At 49.6% G+C, this 24,997-nt stretch overlaps 12 protein-coding genes across 12 annotated transcripts; 8 read left to right on the top strand and 4 right to left on the bottom strand.

The window, feature by feature from the left end:
- Positions 1-479: 479 nt before the first annotated feature.
- Positions 480-1,151, top strand: N7509_007460 (uncharacterized protein; the record flags this gene model as incomplete). Its single annotated transcript, XM_056632097.1, has 3 exons — positions 480-589; positions 641-872; positions 966-1,151. Coding segments are annotated over 3 exons (528 nt in total), but the record flags the coding sequence as incomplete, so codon positions are not given.
- A 1,520-nt stretch (positions 1,152-2,671) lies between these two features.
- On the bottom strand, positions 2,672-4,273 carry N7509_007459 (putative cyclin-dependent protein kinase complex component; the record flags this gene model as incomplete). Its single annotated transcript, XM_056632096.1, has 1 exon — positions 2,672-4,273. One exon carries the CDS (start codon positions 4,271-4,273, stop codon positions 2,672-2,674), a length of 1,602 nt encoding a protein of 533 aa, XP_056487647.1.
- A 1,151-nt stretch (positions 4,274-5,424) lies between these two features.
- Positions 5,425-6,417, bottom strand: pre3 (proteasome core particle subunit beta 1; the record flags this gene model as incomplete). The annotated part of the gene is made up of 5 exons (XM_056632095.1): positions 5,425-5,749; positions 5,825-6,100; positions 6,188-6,202; positions 6,276-6,321; positions 6,378-6,417. 5 exons carry the CDS (start codon positions 6,415-6,417, stop codon positions 5,425-5,427), a joined length of 702 nt encoding a protein of 233 aa, XP_056487646.1.
- A 356-nt stretch (positions 6,418-6,773) lies between these two features.
- Positions 6,774-7,845, top strand: N7509_007457 (alpha/beta hydrolase; the record flags this gene model as incomplete). The annotated part of the gene is made up of 3 exons (XM_056632094.1): positions 6,774-6,913; positions 6,985-7,497; positions 7,560-7,845. The coding sequence occupies 3 exons, from the start codon at positions 6,774-6,776 to the stop codon at positions 7,843-7,845; spliced, it is 939 nt and encodes a 312-aa protein (XP_056487645.1).
- A 1,049-nt stretch (positions 7,846-8,894) lies between these two features.
- Positions 8,895-10,711, top strand: N7509_007456 (serine hydrolase domain-containing protein; the record flags this gene model as incomplete). Its single annotated transcript, XM_056632093.1, has 5 exons — positions 8,895-9,357; positions 9,413-9,466; positions 9,520-9,808; positions 9,890-10,191; positions 10,254-10,711. 5 exons carry the CDS (start codon positions 8,895-8,897, stop codon positions 10,709-10,711), a joined length of 1,566 nt encoding a protein of 521 aa, XP_056487644.1.
- Positions 10,712-10,937: 226 nt separating this feature from the next.
- N7509_007455 (ATP11 family protein) lies at positions 10,938-12,038 on the bottom strand (the record flags this gene model as incomplete). Its single annotated transcript, XM_056632092.1, has 2 exons — positions 10,938-11,796; positions 11,863-12,038. The coding sequence occupies 2 exons, from the start codon at positions 12,036-12,038 to the stop codon at positions 10,938-10,940; spliced, it is 1,035 nt and encodes a 344-aa protein (XP_056487643.1).
- An 854-nt stretch (positions 12,039-12,892) lies between these two features.
- Positions 12,893-13,270, top strand: N7509_007454 (uncharacterized protein; the record flags this gene model as incomplete). Its single annotated transcript, XM_056632091.1, has 1 exon — positions 12,893-13,270. The coding sequence occupies one exon, from the start codon at positions 12,893-12,895 to the stop codon at positions 13,268-13,270; it is 378 nt and encodes a 125-aa protein (XP_056487642.1).
- Positions 13,271-13,317: 47 nt separating this feature from the next.
- N7509_007453 (putative rhamnosidase B) lies at positions 13,318-15,886 on the bottom strand (the record flags this gene model as incomplete). The annotated part of the gene is made up of 4 exons (XM_056632090.1): positions 13,318-14,491; positions 14,547-15,268; positions 15,324-15,803; positions 15,863-15,886. 4 exons carry the CDS (start codon positions 15,884-15,886, stop codon positions 13,318-13,320), a joined length of 2,400 nt encoding a protein of 799 aa, XP_056487641.1.
- Positions 15,887-17,755: 1,869 nt separating this feature from the next.
- On the top strand, positions 17,756-19,648 carry N7509_007452 (LYAR-type C2HC zinc finger protein; the record flags this gene model as incomplete). The annotated part of the gene is made up of 4 exons (XM_056632089.1): positions 17,756-17,776; positions 17,892-18,014; positions 18,160-19,364; positions 19,414-19,648. The coding sequence occupies 4 exons, from the start codon at positions 17,756-17,758 to the stop codon at positions 19,646-19,648; spliced, it is 1,584 nt and encodes a 527-aa protein (XP_056487640.1).
- A 485-nt stretch (positions 19,649-20,133) lies between these two features.
- Positions 20,134-20,601, top strand: N7509_007451 (uncharacterized protein; the record flags this gene model as incomplete). The annotated part of the gene is made up of 1 exon (XM_056632088.1): positions 20,134-20,601. The coding sequence occupies one exon, from the start codon at positions 20,134-20,136 to the stop codon at positions 20,599-20,601; it is 468 nt and encodes a 155-aa protein (XP_056487639.1).
- Positions 20,602-21,572: 971 nt separating this feature from the next.
- On the top strand, positions 21,573-22,121 carry N7509_007450 (uncharacterized protein; the record flags this gene model as incomplete). Its single annotated transcript, XM_056632087.1, has 1 exon — positions 21,573-22,121. The coding sequence occupies one exon, from the start codon at positions 21,573-21,575 to the stop codon at positions 22,119-22,121; it is 549 nt and encodes a 182-aa protein (XP_056487638.1).
- A 676-nt stretch (positions 22,122-22,797) lies between these two features.
- On the top strand, positions 22,798-23,679 carry N7509_007449 (uncharacterized protein; the record flags this gene model as incomplete). Its single annotated transcript, XM_056632086.1, has 1 exon — positions 22,798-23,679. One exon carries the CDS (start codon positions 22,798-22,800, stop codon positions 23,677-23,679), a length of 882 nt encoding a protein of 293 aa, XP_056487637.1.
- Positions 23,680-24,997: the final 1,318 nt, after the last annotated feature.

Raw genomic sequence — 24,997 nt, 5'->3', positions numbered from 1 at the left:
ATACATACTTGGCACTTTCATATCTACAATCCTCCATTTCACCACCGGCATACAGTAAGACCAGGTTCACACACTAGTCAGTAATACCGAATATGATAAGTATAGTATTGTAAAAATGAGCCAAGAACTTTAGAGCTTCAGCTAGGTGGGAAGTAGTAATGAAGTGCGCTAATTTAGTAGAAGTAGTAACTATAGAAGTAGTAAATACCATAAGATAAGATAGATAAGGCCAGGCAGTAAGGTATCCTCACCACTAGTAGGACCTCAAACTACTATATAAGGCTATAGAAAAGCCATACTTAGAGATTAAACATTCATTCATCCAGATTGACCCAGAGTCTATAAGTATACGACCCTAGAATTTCCCTGCAAGAAACTTTCACTAACACTTTCTTTCTCTACAAAGCCCAAATTCAAGCCTCACACAATACATCTCACAGCTCTTCTCACCATCAGAACAGTCCCAGCAATAGGTATAGCCCTGGCTCCCCACACTGTCAACTGCAACTTCACAACCACTGCTGGCGCCGGGGCTACATGAGCTAGCTTTCCCAGCAGCTAGAGACTGTCAGTGGCAAACTTACAGAAGGTAAACCCTGACATCACCTGCCCAAATCTAATAGTCTTACTGCATATTCAGTGCCACCACGAATAAACCAATTCCATCCACGAGCATAACAACCACCACCGACACCACATCCAGCCAACAACCACCGATTCCGCTCCCAGCAACTCTCCCACTATACCCAGCATTGCATCCAACTGTGATGGCTCCTATAAGGTCTCATCCGGAGACCAGTGTAATGCCATTACCAAGAAGCATAGTATTACTGAAGTATAGTTCAAGAGCTGGAACAGCCAAGCCAACACGAGTAAGTCTTTCCTTTTCTCCATAGCTTTCATGGAAATAGGGCTACTACAAAGATCATAACCTAGCAACCAGTATAGAATGCTCAAACCTTTAGCTCGACTACTTTGTCTGTGTGCATATTCCCAGCACAGTCGCCACCTTGGCCCCCCAGCCATCAGCCACTACAGGCCCAACACCCCAGAAACCTGGTATTGTCACCAGCTGTCAGAAGTACCATCTGATTAAGGATGGTAAAAGCTGCTGGTCCATCTGCATGGAGGCGGGTATTACCTTGGTATAGCTCCGTAAGTTATGGGTGGAAAGGCAGCCGTTTCTGGCCTTATAAGTGGTCATTTTCGGCGTTGATCCCACAGGTCTTCATATTCTAGTTGCAATTGTAAAAAAATAAAAATAAAAATCTGCAACAGCAGGTCATTACAAATAAAAATACCGAAGTATATTGTGATTGGGGTTGTAACCTTGGAAATAATGCCGACTCTAAGATGGCCGACATGGATCTATACCCAAGCGGCCTGAGCTCCCCCCTCCCCCCACCCCAACCTAACTGCATACTAGTCCACCATTTCATTACATTCTCCGAGTATAGTTGATTTAAGAACGATTTATTTGCAATAATAACTCATGGCGTACTTCAAGTTTATACTAGACTACGTGTTTGAAGAAAAACGGACTCGAGACCAAAATATATCCTGCTGCTGGAAGCTTCCGACCTCCGTGTCGGGAATCGATACTGGGGCCCGAGGTTCCAGGGGACTCGGACTCAGAGACTCAGAGACTCAGGCTCAAGCCACTACTAGTACTAGTAGTAACTTAGTAACTTTGGAACTTACCTCAATGTACTACCTACTAGGTACTAGTACTGCGCAGGTTCAAGTTCAAAGGCCCGGCTGACAGCCTTAAGACCACATGGGCATAGCATTCCCCTGGGCAATGTACGAAAAGAACTTGAACCTTGCTTGAATTTGGCGAGGAATGTCCGATATTTTACTATTAGTACTAGCTATTTTCGCGATTATCCCCGAGTAGCTATTAATAGACGGACTTGAAGTCTACGTCAATGCCTAATGGGGTTTCTGCGCATATATGCGCAGAAACCCCATTAGTACTAGTACGAACACGAGTCCAGGGTATACCATCAGACAAATTAAGCTTTACATACTCGTACTACTAGCACTAGCACTAGTACTATTACAGGCTTGCAGAAGCCACACATTAGTAGCCTACAGCTACGGAAACAAAATCCGAATGGAATGTGATATTCACGAGGCTATAACCAAAAAAACGAATCCGCCAAGCGACAATGCAAAAAAAAAACGGGTGAAAAAAAGGAGACACCGGCAACACCAAACCATGACGAATAAGAGAGAAGATAAAAAGTAAACAAAAAGGGGGAGAGAACAAAGAAAATAAATAGCCCGTCAAAACATGGATCCCACAAGAAAGAGCCCATAGATATGTAATGTATGGAAAAGTGCAAGAAGGGGAATAGAGAGAGAAGTGAGCAGAAGAGATGAGAGCCCGATCAGCCAGCACCGGCTAAGTCAAAGTCTATACAGGTCATGACAAATGAAGCAATGTGGAAGTAGTGGGTAAAAATGAAGGCGGAAGCGGAAAGAGGAATTGGGATGGAAGGCTGGCGACAAGGGTCTATTTGACCGGAAGCCACCTGCAGAACCAAAGTCTTTATTTAATGAACGCTCAGCGTGTCATGAGAGTCGAGTCGAGCAGATACCCAAGGCTTGCCTTGGATAAAGGTAGGACATGGAAGGACAAAGCAGGGCAGTATAGGATGCAATTGATTTAGGGCGGGGTGGGTGTTTGCCCTAGACCTGGTTGTCGTTTATCGCGGGAGGAGCGCATATACATGGCCTCTGAGTGCGGATCTGAGGACGGGTTGATGGCTCTTGGTATGGCCATCGCGCGCTCCTGGGCTTGTTGCGCGACAACTTCCCGCGCGTAGAATTCTACTAGCATTGTACCGTAGGCCTCCAGTTCTTCAACTGGGATTGCGAGACGGAAGTCGTTTAACAGGAGGAATTGGAGCTCAAGGTGATTCAGCTCTACTAATGGGAGGCCGCCGACCTGCATGATTCCGGAAAAAAAAATAAGTGGATGTCCCTTGCGTGGAATTGAACATTTACCGAGATGGAGTGGAGATGAATGACGTACCTTTGCATATCGGGAATTGGTATAGAACACGTCGGAGAAAAATTTACTCGCGCAGGTCACGCCTGCGATGACCAGTCGATGAATATTAAAGCTATCGACGACGAAAAAGTGGGAGAGGTTTCCGTCTTCGCCTTGGGGATATAAACCGGGTGATATGGAGGAGTTGGGACTCTTTGGGTCCTGTGCGGTCATTCGCGTGGATGATGGCGGGGTTACTATCGCGTGATCCGGTGTATGTTGGTGTTGTTGACGTTGACGTTGGCTGTCGGATGATCCGGATGGTTCAATCGAGGAGCCTTCCCAGCAATTTTGTGACTGGTCCTGGTTGACCAGCTCGGTCATACGGTCAAAATAGACCAGCAAACTGAGGAAGACCTCGTATGTGGTAGGGCAGTATTTATGTATGCGGGTGAGATAGCTGAGGATGGTAATGCTGGGAACGTTTTTGCCGTGGAAGGCAAGAACGCTGGTCGCTTGTGGACTTAGATTGCTTGTCCCGTCGGGAGGTGGAATGTGGCGATGGATATCCTCGTGGTGTTTATCGTTGGTGGTGGTAATTTTGGTGAGAAGGCCAGCGACCATCTCGATGATATCAGTGACGGGCATCGAGCTGATCTCATATTTGCGCGGTTGGAGTCCATGGCCGGGGAGATGTGATCTCTGCGACTGGGCGAGGAAGTCTTCGCTGGCTAGACTCTGGATGTGCGACAAGCTCTGGACACGGATCCGACTCGGGGAGTTGGCTTCGGAGCCAGGTACGGATTGCATGGAGCGGGAGGTCGGGTGTAATCGCGGGGATTCGGGGGAGTTTTGAGCGTAGGTCGAAGGGCCGGAGGTCATAGGGTGGTCATTGTCCTGGTCGGTTGAGGCATGGCTCGGCTGGGACTGGTGGGCGTAGGCATGTTGAGGGTTGGAGGCAGACGAATGGTCGGGTTGAATCCCATAACTAGAGTGAGAGGTCATGGACGGCGGAGGGAAGTGGGAGTCTGGGGTTTGGGGGTGAGAGTGAGGGTGATAGGTGGGAGTTTGGGAATTGATGTAGGCGGGGACATCGTTGGATTGCGCAGCAAGCCGAGCAGAGCCTACGGTTGGCGGGGCGGTCGAGGTGGGGGTCGTGTTGGAGGAGCTCGATCTAGAGCCATCCCGAGGACGTGAGTATCCGTCCTGGTAACCTCCCAGCATCTTGCGATCGATGGGATCCGACACGTGGTGGGGGATGATCACAACGCTCATTCCATGGGGGTGGAGTATCCGGAGGGAGGAGTTGAGTTTAGTGGTTGGAGTGGTTGAACTGGTTTCTGTGGCAATATCACGATGGGATGTTACAGCTGTCAACGATGCCACGATATGCTGGATGTCTCCAGGACGTTGCAATGTCGCAATGACTGTGAGGGGATGAATTAGAGGTTATATGAGAGATTGAGTTTGACGTTGACTCTCGATGATTCAGGAGGGGAGAAAGCAGAAAGCAGAAGGTGGAGAGAAGGAAAGGAAAGGAGGGGGTTTACCTTGGATGACGAAAAGCTAGACCCGGCGATTTTCCAGGTTTTGTGATCAGCGCACTGGAGCTTGTTCACTGATGTTGGGTGGAGCCAGCCATTGCAGATGGGCAAAGGAGATGAATGGATTGGTGAAGTGGTTGAGAAGTGTGAAGTAAAGTGAAGTAAAGTGAAGTGAAGTAGTTAGAAGAGGGAGGTGAAGGAGGGAAGTGGAAGCGGAAGGGAAGTGGAAGGATAGGGGATTCCCGTTTGGACTGCTTTGGTGGTGGTTTGCTTATACTAGAGGACTACTAGCAGAGTACTATTCGACCTGTCCAAATTATACGGGCTTTTACATGAAATGACATTCCAAGGTTTACTCTTCTTCTTTTCTACTCTACTACATAATTCTCCTTGCACTGCTGTACTGCACTGTCTACTACACTGCATTGCTCCGGATAGATCCGTATCACATCAAGCCTCACCGATATGACTGTGTGCCCACTCGGTATATTACCCTAAGCAATTAACTAATAGGATCTCGAGGTTCTGCCTCTGCCCAGAGGGTGTCAACTCTTACTAGTATCCAATGACAGCTCAGGGTGGACACCCGTGGTAGTGAGTGGAGATATCAAGTCCGATGCCATTGGAAGTATAAAGTGGCGGGATCAACATGATCAGAATCCCATACTTTATCAGCAGTAGGGAGACGAGGAACTAGAGGGACGAGAACTAGTCAATAATGTAACTTAAAAGTCTCAGCCCTGACTGCTGTCAGTCCTGACAGCCCAGTCAGTGCTGTCATCTACAATGAATGCTTCTTGCCGAGGATCTACCATCAACTCCATCCAATCCAATCCAATCCAATCCATTCATTTCAGACAATATGCATCTATTAGTACATCATTAATTGGTCACGCCAGGCCCCGTGTACCCATTGTCCGGCAGGTACAGATGTCGCACTGCTCCCTTCTTGGTCAGGACCACCAGACGAATCACGCCGCCCGAGCTGCCATCCCACTTAATCGCCTCCTGCAAGGCACTTCGCACAAAGTCAATTCCCTCTTGCTCGGTCATTTGCTCCCGCCAGTGTGCGTCCGTATAACCATAGATGTAGGTGGAGCCTGAGCCGCCGATCGCGAACGACTGCTTGTGTAGCGATCCTCCCAGCGGTATGGAGTACACCTGGCCACCGTGTCGGGGATCATATCCGGCAATGATGATACCAGCACTATCCTGGGTTAGCAGATGAATCACCAGCGTAGCTGATCGGCAGGGTGCTATCCCAGCGGTCGGCTTCACTCACCTCAGGGCATCCTTGTTCTCATAGCACAGTTCCTGGAAAAGCGAGGCCGCGACCTGTGTGCTGGGGGCTTCGTTGTTGGTCACTCCGTACATGTTGAGGTGGTAGGAGACAATGTCTGCGACGGCTTGGGTGTCAGCCGCCGACCCGGATCGGCAGCACCAGATGGTGTCGTGTACCTGTGTCAATTTGTCGGTGACTCGATTGGCAATGTAGGCTCCGGTGGTTGTGCGACTGTCGGCGCCGAGAATGACTCCGTCCTTGAAGTTGATGGCCATACTGTAGGTGATTGATTAGATGGGAAGTCGGGGGAAGCTGAAGACAGCTAAAGGGAGCTTGTTGTAGCTGGTTGGAGCTTGGACTCACATCGAGGTACCCAGGCTGGAAAAGCGGTTAGTAAACATCCTTCTCTTCGATCAATCATAATGATAGGGGCAGTGCAACTCCAACTTACTTGACCTCACCACTCTTCAAGTGCTGCATATCGACGTGGATGCCATCTGGAGGAGGGAGGCGGGTTAGCTGCGGATGATGAATGACGATTAGCTCGACTGACCTTCACCCAGCATGCCGGTGACGCCGTGTGGTGCGACCATTGTGCTGAATTGTTGAGAATATTGAGTATAGGGCTTATCCAAAGGAAGAGAGGACAAAGAAGATGAGAAGATGAGAAGGGAGTAAGAGTAACAAAAAGTTGATGGGGTGATGGAGGTGAAGGTGGAGGTGGTTGATTATCCAAAGGCAGCAGAAGCTCCCACGCGTCCGGGCGGTGAAGGCAGCCTCAGCCTAGATCTAACACTTTGTTTCTCTCCTCCCCCCCGCAAAGTCAACTCCTTGGCTGATACATCGAATTCCACTCTCTACTCTTCCAACTTCAAAAGTCACTCTTTCAGATTACACCTATATTCACAGACTCGGCCTAGAACTGCGCCCACCTCTACCGGGACTCGCCATGTCCGAATCCCCTCCTCCGCCCCCATCCTGGAGCATCAGTGCCATGGCAAACAACACCATGCAGTTCTTACGTCTGCCTGTCCTGGCTTCATCCGGTCTGGCTGTCGTCGCTAGTGGTCTATTATACTTCAAGCAGAAGTGAGTAGCTACGGCTGTACTCTAACTCTTCAACCTCTCAAGCTTAACTTCCCATTCTAACCACCTCACAGCGAATTGATATATCCCCGCAGTGTTCCTGCCGATGCTCGAACCAACGTCCCCAGCCCCCGACAATTCGGTATCAAGGACTTCGAAGACCTACAGATTCCTACCCCCGATGGTGAATCCCTTCATGCGCTCTTCCTTCGTCCTCCGATGGGCCGTCGTCAGCGCAACCTCACCGTTCTCATGTTCCACGGTAATGCTGGAAACATTGGCCACCGGGTTCCCATTGCGAAAGCTCTCCAAGATACCTTGCATTGCAATGTGTTCATGCTTGAATATAGAGGGTATGGTATGTCGACGGGAACCCCTGACGAAGCTGGTCTGAAGATCGACGCCCAGACTGGATTAGACTACCTACGACAACGCCCCGAGACAAGAGACACCAAGATCGTCGTCTATGGCCAAAGTTTGGGTGGCGCCGTGGCTATCAACCTCGTCGCAACCAACCAGGAAGAGGGGGATATTAGTGGATTGGTTCTCGAGAATACCTTTTTAAGTATCCGCAAGTTGATTCCCAGGTGAGTAAACACAACAAAAGCCTCTTCCCAGTTTATATCCGGCTCTGACAACCATCTCCCAGTGTCTTTCCACCAGCACGCTATCTTGCCCGTTTATGCCATCAGTACTGGTCCAGTGAAGATACCCTGCCGAGGATCACCGATATTCCAATCCTCTTCCTCAGCGGACTAAAGGACGAACTTGTTCCACCCACCAACATGACCCAGCTATTCTCCGTCTGTAAATCCGAGCGCAAGATCTGGCGCACATTACCAAATGGTGGACACAACGATTCCGTCGCCGAACCAGGTTACTTCGACCACATTCACTCCTTCGTCACAGAGGAAGTCATGACCGACGAAAAATGATCCGCTTTTCCATTCCAAACTCGACAGTACTTCACAGCTACAGTATCCGGTCTCGGCTGTCTTAGCCCACCTCCCTTAATGATACCCCCTCTCACGACTGCAAGACAAGACCAGGCCTTTGTATTCATTTTCTCCACCAACCGACTCATTCCCCGCTACAATCTACTTGACTGCTCACCCCAGCACTCTCCGCCGGCGTCGCGCTTATGGGATTTGTATTGTTTCCCGGCGTTCTCTTCATGTCTTGTCTTTGAATTCTATGTTTGATTATTTGATTTTGGGTCGGTGTTGGATTGGTACATGATTTCCTTTTCGGGCTGCTATTCTGTAAATATAATAAGTCATCCCACATGCTTCTTTCTTTTAAAATGGTCGCCGTATGCCTAACGGCAGCTCGAACCCCGAGCCATATGCCAGTGTAAAATAAGAATAGAAAAACGCCTTGCCAAAAGCACATGGCGGGCGCAACGTATGGCCCTCATGGACTCTACTACGAGCCTCGATTTGCTGGCAATAGCCTTGGAGGGATTAAATCAGGTGCTTTTAAAGAATGTGATGTCATCTAGGCGACCTTATAGTTGAACCGCCACTGCTGCCCAACCTTGGAGTTCCCTTCTGGGACAAATGTCGCGCCGGCAGTTTGGGGTCCAAGGATTAGGGTTCTCCGCCACGCACGCCAAGTGGGTATCAACTCCGCACTTACTTCTCTTTCTTGACGTACGTTGTGCTTAACAGGTGCTGATTCGTCCACTGTACGAATTTATAGAAAGTAAATCTACGTCTGCCAAGCTAGCACCGCCAGGAACTCGATTTCGCTGACATGCATTTCAGATTGTCATAGTAATGCTCGAGCCACTTGGCCGAAGTTATATAAGATTGTCTGTAATCCAGATAGAAAGACAATCAGCCTTTTCCATTCAATCGAAAGTGTCGTGTGAGATTCACCCTCACAACAAAGAGTCAAGACACAATGCATTTAGAAAAAGTCATAATCGGATCTATCTTAGGTTTCGCCCTAAGCACAACCGCCCGAATCATCGCCAGCGATGATGTCCCCCCTAATCGGACCATCCTTCATTTCCAACTTCGACCCATCATCCTCAAGGGCCATAGAAAATGCGAAAAAGGTATTTCCAAGTCTTCTCGATAACCTATTCGAGTCTGGCAAACTGGATCGCAAAGACTTGGCATTTACCATCGATGTGTATTCAGCCGCAACAAACGATACTATTTTTAGCTACTCGCACGTCGGAGAAAAGTCGAAGGAAACCCTCACATCTGGCGAATTGAATGATCATACGATATCGCGTACTGGGAGCGTCACTAAGCTCTTTACTGTCTACGCAATCATTGCAAAGGCCGGAATGGGGGTTTTCAGTGACCCTGTAACCAAATACCTTCCCGAGCTCGCGAATAATTCTTCTTCCGGTAATCCTCTGGATAGTGTTCGCTGGGAAGATATTACTGTGGGAGCTTTGGCTGCTCAGCAAGCCGGCTCGGGCGGTATAGCCGGTGAGATCTATCTGATATAGCCACTCGCATGTCGATTCTAACTTATTTCGTCTAGATTTTTTCAAGGCATATCTGGACCCCGAAAATCCATCAGAATATAAACCCGAAGGTCGGTGGAGATACCTCTCTCGTCGTCTATGAGACTAACACATGATATAACAGACCTGTTTACATTCTTCCGTGAGAAGCGACTGCCCGTCATCGCTCCGTATCACAGCGCCATTTATTCAGATGGGGGCTTTGCAGTCTTAGGCCAAGTCCTTGCCCGGCTATCTGGCAAGTCTGTTACAGACAGCTTCGAAGAGCTTCTCTGGAAACCCCTGGGGATGACCAACACATCGACCCGAGTACCAAAGGGCTCTAACCTCAATGTCATCGATCGCACTTCCGTTGCTCATAAATCATCACTGAACATGACAGCATGGGGCCAGGATCTTGAAATCGTCGCATCGTAAGTCATTCCAATCCCCCAATATAAACTACAGCATGAACAGAACAGAACATCAGCCCTAACTTCCAATATCAAATACAGCACCGGAAGCATCTACTCCAACACAGCCGACCTCCGCAAAGCAGGTCTCTCAATCCTAAATTCAGAACTCCTCTCCGGTCCCACAATCTCCGAATGGATGAAGCCTCGCAGCGCAACAGGAACATTAGTCGAACTAGTCGGCGCACCGTGGGAAATCTCCCGCCTTGAAATCCCCGTCACGCCCGACTCAAACCGAACCCGAGTCTCCGACCTTTACACGAAGGCTGGTGGGAATATCGACTACACAGCCATCTTCGCTCTATCACCGGATCAAGGTATCGGATACAATATCCTGATCGCTGGTGAAACTGCTACACCGGCACGCTGGCCGCTTCGCAATCTTGTCGGGAGACATTCATTCCAGCGGCCGAACACGCTGCGGCCGAGAATGCAGTCCGAAACCTGGCTGGTACGTTCGTTGATGAGAAGAATTCTGGTAATAATGTCACGCTTAGCGTTGACCGTGGTCATCCTGGCTTGGGATTGAAGTCTTTCTGGTTGAAAGGAAAAAATGCTCGTGATAGTCCCCATTATCGTCTCTATCCGACTGGTTTGAACTCGGTCTCCAGGTCGCTGTCTTCTCTTTATAGGACTGAAGGGACGATGCGTATTGCGCATCGTGGGGTTAAGCCAGGCGTTAAGCCGGTGGAACCTCGGGCTGCTGTTGAGGGGGGCAAAGGCGGTTTGTTTGATGATTCGTTTATGTGGATGGCTCTTGATCAGGAGGGACCGGTGGACTTGTTTGTTTTTACGCTCGTTGATGAGAAGGTGACTGCTGTTGAGTTTCCTTTGACAGGTGCTGTTATGAAGCGTGTGAAGTAGTAGATTTTACTAGTAACAAGCAAACTTGAAGAGGACATAAATTTGGAAAGATTCAAGTTCATTTGAAATTTTACAGGGAGTTTACAGATATTTACCCGCCTGAATCAGTTTAGGTAGCATATTTTGAATATAGTTACAGTTGTATGTGATTGAACCAATCTTAGCCCATATCTATCTAGATCGTCAAAAACAGATGTTGTACAAATGATCCACAGTATATCCGAATCTAGTGGATCTTCTCACTCTCCTCGAGCAGCTCCTCAATCTTGAAGTTCTCAACATCACCCTGGGTGAACATCCTCACCAGCTCGCCCTTGCGGCCATTAGCCTGGCCTTCAAAGTCATAGAAGCGCTGCAGACAGCTAATCAACCAGGTAGCGTCCGCGTTAGAGACTCCACTGTCCGGCATGACCTGGCCATGCATAAGGACCAGACCTTTATCATCCGCCAAGTCAAGGTAGTGCGTGACAGTCGTGTGAGGCTGCGCATAGGTACCGTGCATCTTGAAAGCACCAAGGTTGGTAAAGATGACAGTAGAAGTGTGTGTATTGGCGGTTTCACCCGAAGGAGCGACAAAGTCATCAGCCGGAGGATGGAAACCCCACTGCAGGAAGTGAATTTCCGCGGCATTCTGAGTCTCAGTTTGGCCTTCTACTTCACCTTCGACGGTTTGTTGGACCGGCACCGGGAGGACGAATTGCGGGTTTTGGCGTGCGGCCGCAGCAATGCGCTGGTATGTTTCGAGGGATATGACGGCACAGATGGATGTGGCGGTGTTGGCATGGCGAAGGCGCCAGAGGGCTTCGATCTCCTTGGGAGGCAGGTCACGGAACTTGTCGAGCTCCAGGTATGAGCTGAGAGGCTTGATGGGGGTTTTGCTGCCGGAGACGCTGCGTGCGGCCTTTTCGGTCTTCGATTGACCTGGAGGAGGAGGGGCTTGGAATGGGGGAGGCGTGCCTGGGATTGCGGAGCTGGACATCGGAGAGCTGGGCTCTGGGGTTGCGACGGTCGATGCTTCACGGCGGAGGTTTTGGATCTTGTCGTTGTAGGCTTCCTTCAACGACTCGACTGACCCATGACCCTCCCTGTGAGAAGTCAGTAATTGGTTCGCGGGCATCTAATTGGAGAGGGGAATACACAAAAAGACTTACTCTTTGGCCTTCTGATCCAGCTTCGACCGATACTTGTCCTGCACATACTTGGGGTCGTGGTGAGAGGCTAGGAAGCGCACATCGTGAACCTGCGCCCAGCGACGTTGAGGAGTGCGCAGCAGACGCGAGTTGCCACGCAGGATAGATTGGAATCCTTGCAGTCGGAAAGAAGCCATGTTGTCAGCAAATGCTGGTGTTTTTAAAGATTCTAAGCGGTTCCTAAGGTTTGGGTTGACGATAAGAGACCGCATGTTATTATGTCATCATAGCTGACATAATCGGATTTGGCTGGTACAGCCAGAATAACTCGTCCATATCCACAGTTACATAATATTCTGCCCGCAGAATACGCCCCGTTTTCTGCCTATCCTAGCTTAGAGAATACATGTTATAGGCTTTTGAAGTAGCGCTAGTACATACTCAGTTAGCTTGATAGCGGTGAGAAGGTGGAGATGGACGAGTTATTTTGGCCTCCCACTGTATACACTGGGGGTTGTATTAATATACCAGCAGTTTCATCATGCTGATATAAAGTATTCAAAGATTCTACACAAGCAGAAAGGTATTTACAGTCTAGTTCACCGTGACCTGGTCACAGTGAGAAACTACATCTGGTGCGTACTAGTATTAGGTAGCTAAGAAGTTGAGAGCTATAGTCCTTGGATTTCGATTACCAAGCCGTGAGGAATGTGGATGAACAGAGTATCTTTGAGGAAATAGTTTGAAAATAACGAGTCAATTTCCCATGTTAGACCAGGACATTAATTCCTGCTCTTTTTTGAGGCAGTACCGCTACTGACGATGTAGTTAATTTCAATTAGCATCTTGTCGGGATATTCAGGGCGAATTTGCCGATGGATCGGTAAAAATGTGGATTTTGATTCGCCTTCGGGAAAAAGCATCATCGAAACCTTCTTTTTCGCCAATGGCCAACTCCATAACTTCTTTTGCCGTTATTTAAGAAGAGAATCGCATTTCGAACTACCTATAGAACTACTTCTATATTCTTTTCATCATTACTACCCCCAAAATGACTTTCCAACAAAAGGAGTTCACCACGCCCCCATCTCTTCCCCCACCGGGCACACCTACAAACTCCGAAACAGCAAAGCCTTGGTACTCCGTCGCGAAGGGAATCTGGGAATTATGCTTGAACGGGGAGGGAGAATCTAAAGCTGTCCTACAATGGTGGGAGCCATATACTACCACGCCTAATCAGGTGATCACCCATACTTTCATTGAAGAAGTATGCTTCCTTCAGGGGAGATTGGAGGATCTATCGCTCGGACAGTCATGGGGTGTTGGTGCTTATGCATATCGCTTACCCGGAATGGAACATGGTCCCTATAAGACCCACGAGGAGGGGTGTCTGATGTTTGTTAAGACCGCACCTGGGCCGGAATGTTGAACTACAAAGCACAAAATATATACTAAATACGATTGGAAGACTGCTATTCAACCTCTAAACACAAGCCTGAGATAATCCACGATGTCATGTCCTTCTTCCTTGTCCCCTGGCAATTGACTGACGACTTCAACCGCTTTTTCAAGTCTGAGCTCAACAATCGTCTCGCCATCGGGGTTGACCTTCCACGAGACCTCTGCCAAGTTGTCCTTACCAAGGGCAACCTTTGCTTCCAGGGCTCCGGTCAGACGAACCCGCGGCCTGAATAATATCTTGGACGAACCAGGAGCAACGGGCTGAACACCCGCCAGTTCAGTGCAGTACTCGTAAATGGGCACGCTCCCCCAGGCATGACAATCAGACCTCTGCCGAACATCATCCTCTTCCCACGTCGAGAGATTATTAGCCAGCATCCCTCGCCAAGGAGCCCACATCTTCTCCCAAAACGAATCATACAGATCGCCATCATCAGCCAAGGCCAAGGCCCGGAAGGCATAGAACCGCATCATGTAAGAGCATTTTGAGAACCGATCATTTGTAAACGATTCGGTCAAAATCCGCGTAGCTTCGCCGGCCCTTGCTGCACCACAAATGACAGCGAATACCTGACAATGTTGAGAATATGACAATTCATCCGCTACATCGGCTGTTGAATCGGTGAAGAACTTCCCATCGAAGCAATGGGCTCGGATAGCCGCTATCAGTGATGCTGCCCTCGATTCGTATTCGGAAGCATGTCCCGGCCGACCAACATCACGGACCAACACGGCGACCTTCTGGAGAACCCAAGCATATATCATACTGAAATAAGTGTGCCGATTGGTCTTTCTCCCCGAGGTCGGAACGCCCTTGTCGGGATGTTCTTCTGTAGCACCCCACGTCGTGACCCAGTCAACGTACTGCCAAACAACCGTCGGCAATCCGCTGACAAGACCTAGCTCGTCGACATGGGAATCGAAAAAGTCAAGGATGCCATCAATACGCGGAATAAAGCTTCTCGAGAAGCGTGTATCGCCAAAGTATAAGTGATGATCGCAGACTTGTAGGATCCAATATAGGGAAAATCCGGCTATAACTTGCGGCACGTGTGAAGGGAAGCGAGACTGTGTAAGACCCTCTGGTGTGACTGAAGCGGCGAAGTTTGTGATTGCTTGCCGCATTAGACGGTCATCGCCTGAGAGGAGGTAGTGGAATAGACCGACGGAACGACTGTCTCCGGAGTACCTGGACGGTGTTAGTCATTTGAAAATAAACGAGGTTTTATGCTTCTAGCACTTACTGTAACTGTTCGTAGAACGGGCAGTCTGAGTATCCATCGAACATACAATTTCTCATCGTCCGTATAGAGACATTCCATATTTCCTCGGTCTGAGGATCATCAGGCTGTTTCCAGCTAGCTTTCACGGCTAGAGGGTAATTGACCTGAGTAGCGTCGAACGATAGAATTTCGATTGGCTCAGGGCCAACTGCGATCTTGATCTTCAAGAGACGGAAAGTGCGGAACCAGAATGGCTCATAGACGACGCGTTTACCTTCACTGGGAAGACTGAGCGTTACCTCATCATATGGCCCGATTATGTGACCGACACTTGCATCCAGCCTGTCTGACTTAGAGCGAAAGAAGGGATATGATCGTGGTTCGAGTTCATATCCCTCTGAGTGTGTCACTTTGAGCTTTATATTTGAGGCATTTGAAACTGCTTTGAATGCCCATCGAAGAAATGCGGTCGAGTGAACATCCGCTTGTACTTCAAGGGTGTGGATTGAACTCGCCGGGAGGGTAATAGAGTAGCTTCGAACAAATAAAGCTTCCCAGTCGCTAGCCTCTACAACGCTTTCGCAGGCTCTGATTGTTTTAACAACAGCGGATGTTGACTCGGGCATTGGAATCGAGCGTGGACGCAGATTCCAGGGCGGAATGTCACCGTTCAAAGTCCTCATCTTGTATGCAACCGGTATCATTGTGGAACTGGGATCTGCGGGAGCAACACGTTCGCTGATCTATGAAAAGGCGTCAGCCCGACCCCGGCAATGTTTAATCCAGAGCCAATCTTACATGTAAGAAAACATCATCAGCAAGACCCATCGGGAATTGAATACTTTGATCAACAATTCCCAGCCAATTCTGAGAAGAATTGAGATCGATGAATTCCCCCGCTGCGGTCTCCACATTTCCAATGACAGTCAGACCGGGAAGAGCCGTCCGCTCAAAGGGCATCGCGCAGCGTAAAGAGTGAAAATAGCGCAGAACCACGAAGCGAATCTCATTCTCGCCTTCTCTCAGGTAGGGCGTGATATCCAGAGTATCATAGTACCAAATCAATGGACTGCTGCGAGTCGGTCCGACGGCAACATGCTGCCCATTTACGTAGAGTTTGTATCGCGTGTCAGCTGAGAAATGCAGTAGTGACTTGACAGGTTGCGACGACAAATTGATACTGCGTGTGAAGTGGACGACTTTTCCAGCTGTATTGGCATCTGAAGCATCAACCCAGTTTGGGACCCAGATCCAGTTGGCCTGGAGGTCGTCAATTGTCTTTTTGACTACACGTCAGCAATAATTCACATATTCTAATCCGGGTCCAGTGTAGATACCTTTTGCTCATCTGTCAGGCTCATATTGAGACACTGTGATCCATGGATAGGTTGAACGGAGTATTCTAGTTTCAAGGTCTCTTGTATAGCTCCGGCGAGGAGGGGCTAGCGGGGCTCGGGGGATCTTTCGCCGAGAGTTATTCCATCTCGGTGAATGAACCAAACTTGTCGGAAAACTATGTTATGTGTGATATGTTCTTCTGTAGGGAGGTACGTAGGTAGGGAAAACGATGAGAGGGAAGATCAGCTAGTAGTAAATGACCCGGGGCTTCGATATAGATGGAGCTCTGACCCCGCTCACATGTTGTTTTGCACACTGAGAAGATCCATGGATATGCTGGCTACTATTGCTGATACAAGACTACTGATCGATGCTTCTCCATTCTCAAATCAAATATATGAGGACCAGATATCTATACTCACCTTTCCTAATCATCGATGCCTAGGTTGTATCTGAGATATCAATATCGAGAACTGATCGCGTCCAAGGAACAAAGCTGCATCCATCTAGGCGGAAACGACAGCTACCAAAAAAGCAAATACAGCACAACCAGGTTACTTGTTCCTCTTGACCGCCACACATGGGGGTCTTCTTGTCGCCACAGTGAGCTAACTACTCCGTACTTGTGCTGCATACAGGGATGGCCCGCTGCCGATCCGAGGCCGCCCCCGGAGCATGACCCGAACGGCGGCACCAGGATCAACCCATCCGGTGATCCTGTATGGTTGCGCATGACCCGGGATGTCTCGCTTGTCGATCGTAGTGCACCACCATTCTAGAGGCATCGCCAACTAGAGGGTTACGAAAAGTGTCCGGGAGGAGTGTATCGGTAGTACACGAGCTAGCCGTCGATGTTGCAAAGAGGAGGGCTAGTGGGTGTGTCCGATCGTCCTGCCGCAGCCTCGTGATACACGACTTTAATCCAGAGTCTACACTAGTGAGACTAGCTAGCAGCATGACGACATTCATGGGCAGGACATGGACATGGACCCTGCGGGGGAGGGAAGAAGGTAACAAAATAACCCTAAACACTGGAACAGGCGATCCCAAGACAGAAAAAAAGGAATATTCAATTAACAACTGGGAAGGTTAGCAAAGGCTTGGATAATGCCAGTTTCATCTCGTATTGCGGGAATCTCCTGTATCAAAGATGCGGATTTAAGTTTGGCAAAAATAGAAAGAGGAAGAGGGAGGGGAAGAAGGGGGGCGGGGGCCATAATCCAGAATCTCTCAGCTCCATAGTCTAATCTTCCGGGGATCAGCATGAACATGGTAAGCCTTCAGCTGATAACAAATGAGGGAAGCAGGTCTCCTGACGGGTCCCCTGGGGAGTCCAGCCAACCAGAATGCAATGGGGAGACATCAGGATGGCGCGGGCGCATCTGGTCGCGCTCGCGCGTCCAGGCGCGACTTGAAACCGCATGAGGATAAATGAGGAAGGCTGCTCTTTTGTTTTGAGTCAAGTGGTTCTATTCTCTCCACTTTATTGCTGCAATATATTGCATCTATCACTGCATTCCTCTATTGTATACATTTATACAATTTTATACTTGGAACAACATAATAACACTTCCCGACCGGGCCTAGTGGATACCCGATTTGGCCTAGCGTTCTGCAAAAAAGAAAAAAAAAACGAAGGAAAGAGCGACTGGGGCATGCGACTGCGACTGCCGCTGCGACTGCCACGGCGACTCAAGGGATAACTTTATTCTTCTCGAGTTTCTTGCTTCCTTCTCTTCTTTCTCTCTCCAATCCGACTCCCCTCGTCGCTTTGGCCTCTGCACATTCTCCTTTACCCCTCCATCCTCAGAGTGCATTGGTTGTATAACCTCGCTCTCATCTACTTTTTCTTCTTACGCGCTCCGCAAAATCAGTGAACGCCCGCGATCAACATGGTCTCTTTCTCATGCGAAGTAAGCAACCCTCGACAATCACCTAATATCGCTTCGAAAGATCCGATTGCTGGTGTCTATACATATTGCGCATACATCATCAGGGCCAAATGCTAATAATGATGTTTTCTACTAGGGGTGCGGCGACGTCCTCACCAAGAAAAAACTCGACCCCCACCGCGGCCAATGCCGCGGCGCGTCTTTCACCTGTATTGATTGCATGGTTCACTTCTGGGGTACTGAATATCGATCACACACGGTATGTCGTTATTTAACTGGTTTGGTCGAGACGAGTGCATTGGTACTTGTTGCAGATATGCGTTGCGCATTCCCAATGGATGACCCGGATACAATAATCATCTCTACCTCTTGATGATAGACGCTGATGGCTTGCCTCCCTACAGAGCTGTATGACCGAGGACCAGAAGTACCAGGGTGCCCTCTACAAAGAGAAGCCTGGCAAGGGACAAAAGGGCAAGGGCCAAAACAACCAAAACACCCCCAAGCAGAATGCGAAGTCGAATCCCAACGCGCGCAACCAGCAACCCCGAGTCGACGATGCTACTTCTGACGGAGAAATCATCAAGGCCAACATCCCGCCTCCTCCTGCTCCCACTCCCCCTCCCACCAGTGACAAGAAGCCCACGCCGGCTGTGGTGAAGAACAATGACCCGCCTGTCAACGTTTTCGACTACCTCGTGACAGAGGACACACCCAACGCATCGAAGGTATCTTTAGCCCCCAAGGAACAAATGTCCATGAACCCCCACGCCCCATCTGTCTTCGAGGCTAGCAAGGCCCTCGCGCGACTAGACCCGAAGACGGATGACGAAGGCAACTACGATATCGCATACGAAGAAAACGGTTTCTCTTACGGCGCTGACCCTATTCCGCCGCCCAAGTTTCCCACCGCGGCCAATGCCTCCATGGAATTCGTCACCCCCGCGCCCAAGAAGAAGAAGGATCGACGTGAGAAGAAGGAACGTGCCCCTGGTAGCGCGAGCGAGAAGAAGCGCAAGCGCGGCCAAGGCGATGAACTCAGCAGCCCTCAACAGGATATCGACACCCCAATGATGGATGCCCCGTCCAGCGTGGTCAACAATGCTGGCACTCCCGTGTTGGCTCACTCCGGTTTGACCGGCGGTCTGAACCGCATGATGCGCTCGCCTTCCCACGATATCGACGAGACTCCCGAGCACGGCCGCTCCGCCTATCAGGATACCTCCTCCCCAATCAAACGTACCCGCCGTAACGGCAAGGAGCTCAATGGCGGAGGTGACCCTGGCTTGGGTATCACAATCAAAAACCGCGCCGAGCGTCTTGTCTCTTCTATGTTCGGCGGCACTGGCTCCGTTGTTTCCAACGGCAGCAGAGACAGCCACGATAACTCCCGCGCCTTAGTCCGTACCCGTCGCGGCAGCTCCTCCAGTGCCGACGGCCAACTGGAAGTGCGCAAGAAGAAGTCCCACCGCTCGCGCAACGTTTCAGACTCCCACGCTGAGCGCAAGTCTAAGCGTAAAAGCAGCAACCCCACTGACGGTGATCGTCCCTCTCGCCGACAGAAGCAGATTGACGAGCGCCGGCGCTCAGATTCTCAATCCCCCCCGTCGTGAACGCCAGGTCGAAGTCTACCGACCGTCCAGGCCACCTGCCCGTAGCGAGGATGTTCTTCAGCGCGAAATGGCCACCCACTTCCTTTCTCTCGTGTCTCGGGACAGCGAGCGTGGCTGTTCCTTTAACAAAGCCCTGAAACGGTTCCACCGCGATTTCGCCGACGAACAAGAGGATCATGGCCGGGACTCCCGTGAGCGCCGCGGCGAAGACGAGAAGGATCTGTGGCGCGGTCTGCGACTGCGTCGCAATGACCGGGGTGAAATTGTCGTATTTGCGTAATAAAAGTTACTACCAGTTTTGAAAAATATCCGGTTCTGGTTGGTTTTCTTTTGCACGACAGATCAAATGGCGGAGGGAAGGAGGAACTCTTTATCTTTATGCTTATGAAGTGAATGGATTAGGGCAGTGGTTTGATCTTGCATAGCGTGTTTTTTTTTTCTTGTTAAATGGCGCGGTCTTTTTGCACACTGTTTATATCGGACCTAATTGGACGCCAAATTTGATTAATGTATACAGTTGTTTCATTGTATCTCCCATGCCGCAAGACAATGTTCTAGTGGGACTTCTAGATGTCTGTCGACTTCTTTCTTCTGTAAGACAGTGTTTTAGGGCGACTTGCTCTCTTCTCTGACCTCGGGGGTCTATATAAAACAGCCGGCCCTGTGGCATGACTTTGTACAATCACTCCTAGCAGTTCTCTGCATCTCATATTCAGTCACTAGTACTACTACTACTACTCCTTCTACTCCTCCTCGTTAGCCACCATGGACTGGGAATATGCAGAAAGCGTGGCGGGACTAGCCAACGATATCTATGATCATCACGAATACCTGTTCGAAGAGAATTCTCCAAGAGACGGACAATTTCAGCTCCTGGTCGTGAACGCAGCTGCAGATGACGACGAAGAAGTCTTCGTCTACGTATGCCGCTTATATTCTTCAATGGTAGAGGTTCTTTCGCAAGTTTGTGATATGCTGAATGAATTTGAGAACAAGAATCCGGGTCCATACTATCCTGCCTTGTACGTTGACTGCATCGCGACAACGCCGAATGTTGTTCAGGTCGTCCTTGGCATGTCGCTTGATTTCAATGCCGTGGGAGTTTTGGACCGTCTTGTGGTGTTCTTCGATGAGGAGTTGGCGCGTCGTCAAATGATTTTGTGCGATTCTGATACCGGGACGGATTCGGGGGGCTCTGACGACGTCGATGATGATGAGGAAATTGATTTGTGATTCATCTGTGTCTACTCAGCTTCAAGTTGTATCGAATTGGCGTTCGATGAATGGTGGAAGGGACTGGTTATACTACTATGTTAGAGATCTGGAGTTTCATACTACTTGTTTAGGTGAAGGGGTGTCAGTGGTCTTGCTATTTCGATATAGAGAATCTTGACTGTGTCGTCTTTGGGTGTTTATCAATAGAATCGCATATACCTTAGTGATCGGGTTCCAATATCTACCCTCAGGGTCAGGTATAGTTACTAGTAGGTAGCACACGGTTCGAAAATACGCCAGTAGTAGATATTTCGCACTACTACTACTACTAGTACCTAATCGTTATATGCTCACTGCCATGCATGTGAGATGCAAGACCTACAGCCCTTCAGGGCTATATTAGAGCGAACTTGACTCCTCTTTACCAGGTCTCGAGGTCTGAGGTGAATAGTAATATGTACTACACCTGAAGGTAGTAGTACCGTTTCTCAAAGTTGAATATTGGACACTGCTAGTAGTAGCTAGGGGTTCTTCAAGCCCTGGATTCAAACAACTCGAATCCTGAGCCAGCGCCACATTTCTTTTTGTTCTTTGACCAATAGATTGCTTCTGAAGGCTTTTGCCCTGGTTTGTACTTTTGCCAACATATTTCGCAAAATTACATCTCTCTTTGTCCAATGTTCCGTAGCTTTAAGACTTCATGCTCCCGTCCGTCCGGTCTTTTTGCATACTATGTATACATACTAGTACACTGGCACTTGATTCGTTGCATCTTCCGTGCCGCACGACAATGTTTTAGAAGGACATTCCTAGGTATATCGACTTCTTTATGTTGTAAAACAATGTTTAACACAAGTTTCTCTCTTTATTCAAATAGTACTATACTAGTATGTATCGCGATCGGAATCCATGGACAGGGAGCCTATAAAAGACCTGTGGACCCAGCACGTAGCTTGACTTTGTACAAGGACTTTCCACTACATCTCATCATGAGTGACCACCCTACGAACTCAGGCTCAACCCCCAGGGACGACAAGCTGGCAGCAGGCGGACTATTCCAAACGTTCGCTGATCCCGACCGTCGCCACGAGGACATGGCCAAGGAGAATTCAACTGGACTAAGCAACAGCAGCCAGAGCATCACTCAAAGCCACGAGCCAGCTCAGCTCCTGGCCATAAAGGCCCGCGCAGAAAGTGACAAAACCCTCATCATTTGCCAACTTCATAATCAGACTTCAGTGATGGACCTTCTCCATCGTATCTTTGGTCTGCCGAGGGAACTTGTACGGAGATATCCCTATCCTGTTTTAAAAGTTCCCAGTATTACCACCGCGAAGGCGCCAATTGTTATTCGGGTCGTTCTTGACTGGGAAATTGGTTCGGAGGCAGAGTTCAAGCGTCTTATCGATCATCTTAAAGCCTGGTTCGAGAACAGGGCGGCGAGGTATGCGATGCGATGTACGCCTCCTGAGCGTCTTGGGGAGCGTGAGGTACTTGGTGTACCTGAGCATTTCTTTTGCTATGGAATATCTTCGTGATTCATGTGTACCTATTCAGCTTCAAGTCGCATCGAATGGGCATTGCATGAGTAGATGGGTGATGATGGAATGAGCCCCAGGACTGATTAGTATACTATGTTAGAAATTGAAGCTTCATATAGTACTACTTTCAAGGTCTAGGCGGACGGTTTCAATGGTCTTGCTGTTTTGATATACATAGAAGCTTGAATGATAGGTCATTGATTCTAAACAGAGGCGCTTCCCCTGCGAAGTAGAATTCAAGTTGAGGACACGAGCAAGCAGGATGGTGCATGGCCTAGGGTCCACTTAGTGCATATATTGATAGATTCCAGAGCAGAAAGTGTGGTGATGATTGGCTGATGGAAGTATGTGCCTTGGTGAGTCACTCCGACTGTGTTTGAGTCACGGGGAAGTGGCGACTTGTGACCGCCTTCAACTCCGCCTTTACATTCTGCCGGGTCTGCTTTTAATTGTGCGAGATGCTTCCCCATTGTCATCTTCAATTCTTTTCGCCCTTTGGGCTTCATTTGCCAATTTTCGATTTGCATCTGCTGTACTGTGAGCTTCACTTACATACCTTACTCCTCTTATATCGATCACTTTTTCTTATAATCCACATCTGCAGCTTTGAACCCTTTCACCACTATTCCGTCGATCATTGCATTCGATTCACCTCAATATTCCTTTTAACTGCATGAGCAGCAGCACCGTCCCCAGCCAGCCAGCGCTGGTCTCTCAGACTATGTCCAGCTCCACGGCAGCTCCGACTGTACCATCGGTTCCATCAGCCCCATCATCCACTCGTTCAAGACATAGACGCCGTGGGAGGGGCCCCGCAAACCGTCAAGGCCAATCCAATCCCACAGCCCAATCGACCAGCGACCAGCCTCCTCCAGAGCAGCAGGGACAACCAGGTGATACTGTGCCCACTGACCCATCAGCTGGACCGCCTCGTTCACGGAAAGGGCAGAAAGAAGGCAGAGGATCTGGAAGTCGCAAAGGCCGTGGTAATGGACCTCGACAAAGCGGGCAAGCACAAAATGGCGAACCATCGGACCAAATATCACAAAGACAGTCTCGAGGAATGAGAGCAAGAGGATTTGGGGCCCGACTGACCAAAGCAGACGATGCGCAGGACGGAACAGACCCTCAAGCCCCTGCAGACCCAGATGCAAATCTCCGTGCCGACGCGCCGGCTTTTGTACCCGGTATGCCTGCATCTGCCCCGCCACCTTCTGCAGCTTCGGGATCGACCAGCAAAGGAAAAGGGAAGCAAAAGCCCAAACAACCTCAAAGGCCGCCCAAGGTCACGACGAAATCTGTTGCCGACGACATAGCCACCCGTATCCACGAAGATATCGCCCACAACCTTTACGAATGTCCTATATGTACAAGTGAGCTTGGAAGAAGATCCAAAGTTTGGTCTTGTGAACTTTGTTGGACTGTGTTTCACTTGAGTTGTATCAAAAAATGGTCTACCAACGAAGGATCTGCCGCTGCGCGACAGCCACAAAACGCAGAAGGGGCTGTTACCCCCCAAGGCGTGGCGTTGTCCTGGCTGCAATCTGTCACATGAGCACTTCCCTTCCGCATATACGTGTTGGTGTGAGAAGGAATCCGATCCTCGACCTTTAGCGGGTTTGCCTCCACACTCTTGTGGCCAGACCTGCTCTCGAGCTCGGAAGGGTTGCCCCCATCCATGCGATGCAACCTGTCATGCGGGCCCTTGTGCTCCTTGCACTTCAATGGGACCCACTCAAGATTGCTTTTGTGGTCGTAATTCATCGACAAAGCGATGCCAGGATACCGATTATCAGAATGGATGGAGCTGCGGAGAAAATATGCGGGGATCTTCTACCATGCGGAGAACACACATGTCCTCTTCCCTGTCATGAGGGTTTATGTGGTGCATGTGAGGTCAAGATCGACGCGCATTGTTACTGTGGAAAGGTGCACACAGAGATGTTGTGTAGCTCCAAGGATGAGGAACTTGATAGCGAGAAGATCAAGGACGATGGATCTAACGAGGAATGGATCGGTTGTTTCAGCTGCCCTGACACCTGCAACCGCCCCTTCGATTGCGGCGTGCATTTCTGCCAGAAGGACTGTCACCCTCAGGATTCTCTCCCCGAACACTGCCCTCGCTCGCCTGATGCGGTTTCTCGTTGCCCGTGCGGTAAAACACCACTGACGGAAGTCCCTGGATATACCCGCGGACATCGTGTGAGGACCCCATCCCCAATTGCTTCGAGCCTTGTGGTAAGATGCTGCGATGTGGCCATTCTTGCGATCAAATCTGCCATACTGGGCCTTGCGGCACATGTACTCGTCGCGTTCCTATCTCATGTCAATGCGGTCGCAACACTTCCATGAGTATCTGTCACCAGGGTGATATGAATGCACCCCAGTGCTTCCGTCAGTGCAAGGCTGGTCTGCACTGTGGACGTCATACTTGTACGGAAAGATGTTGCCCCGGAGAGCAGAAGGCGATTGAACGCCAAGCTGCACGTCGAAAACTCAAGCCTCATCTTCGCCCCGCCGAGGAAGATATTGAAGCTGAACACATCTGCACCCGCGTTTGTGGTCGGACGCTGAAATGCGGTCGACACACCTGCCCTGAGCTTTGCCACAAGGGCGCCTGCAACACCTGTCGAGAGGCTATCTTCGACGAAATTTCGTGTAATTGCGGAAGATCTATCTTGTATCCTCCTCTCCCATGTGGCACGCAGCCGCCCCCGTGCTCACGTCCCTGTGAACGTCCTAAACCCTGTGGGCATCCTCAAACGGCACACAATTGCCATACCGATGATGAGTCTTGCCCTAAGTGCCCATTCCTCACGGACAAGGCGTGTCTTTGCGGTAAGCGGGTAATGAAAAACGTACCCTGCTGGCTC

This window comes from Penicillium cosmopolitanum (genome assembly GCF_028827165.1).
Source record: "Penicillium cosmopolitanum strain IBT 29677 chromosome Unknown utg000008l:1.0-4398992.0:1.0-4402845.0, whole genome shotgun sequence".
Classification (NCBI taxonomy): domain Eukaryota; kingdom Fungi; phylum Ascomycota; class Eurotiomycetes; order Eurotiales; family Aspergillaceae; genus Penicillium; species Penicillium cosmopolitanum.
This window is presented reverse-complemented; position numbering and strand designations above follow the sequence as displayed.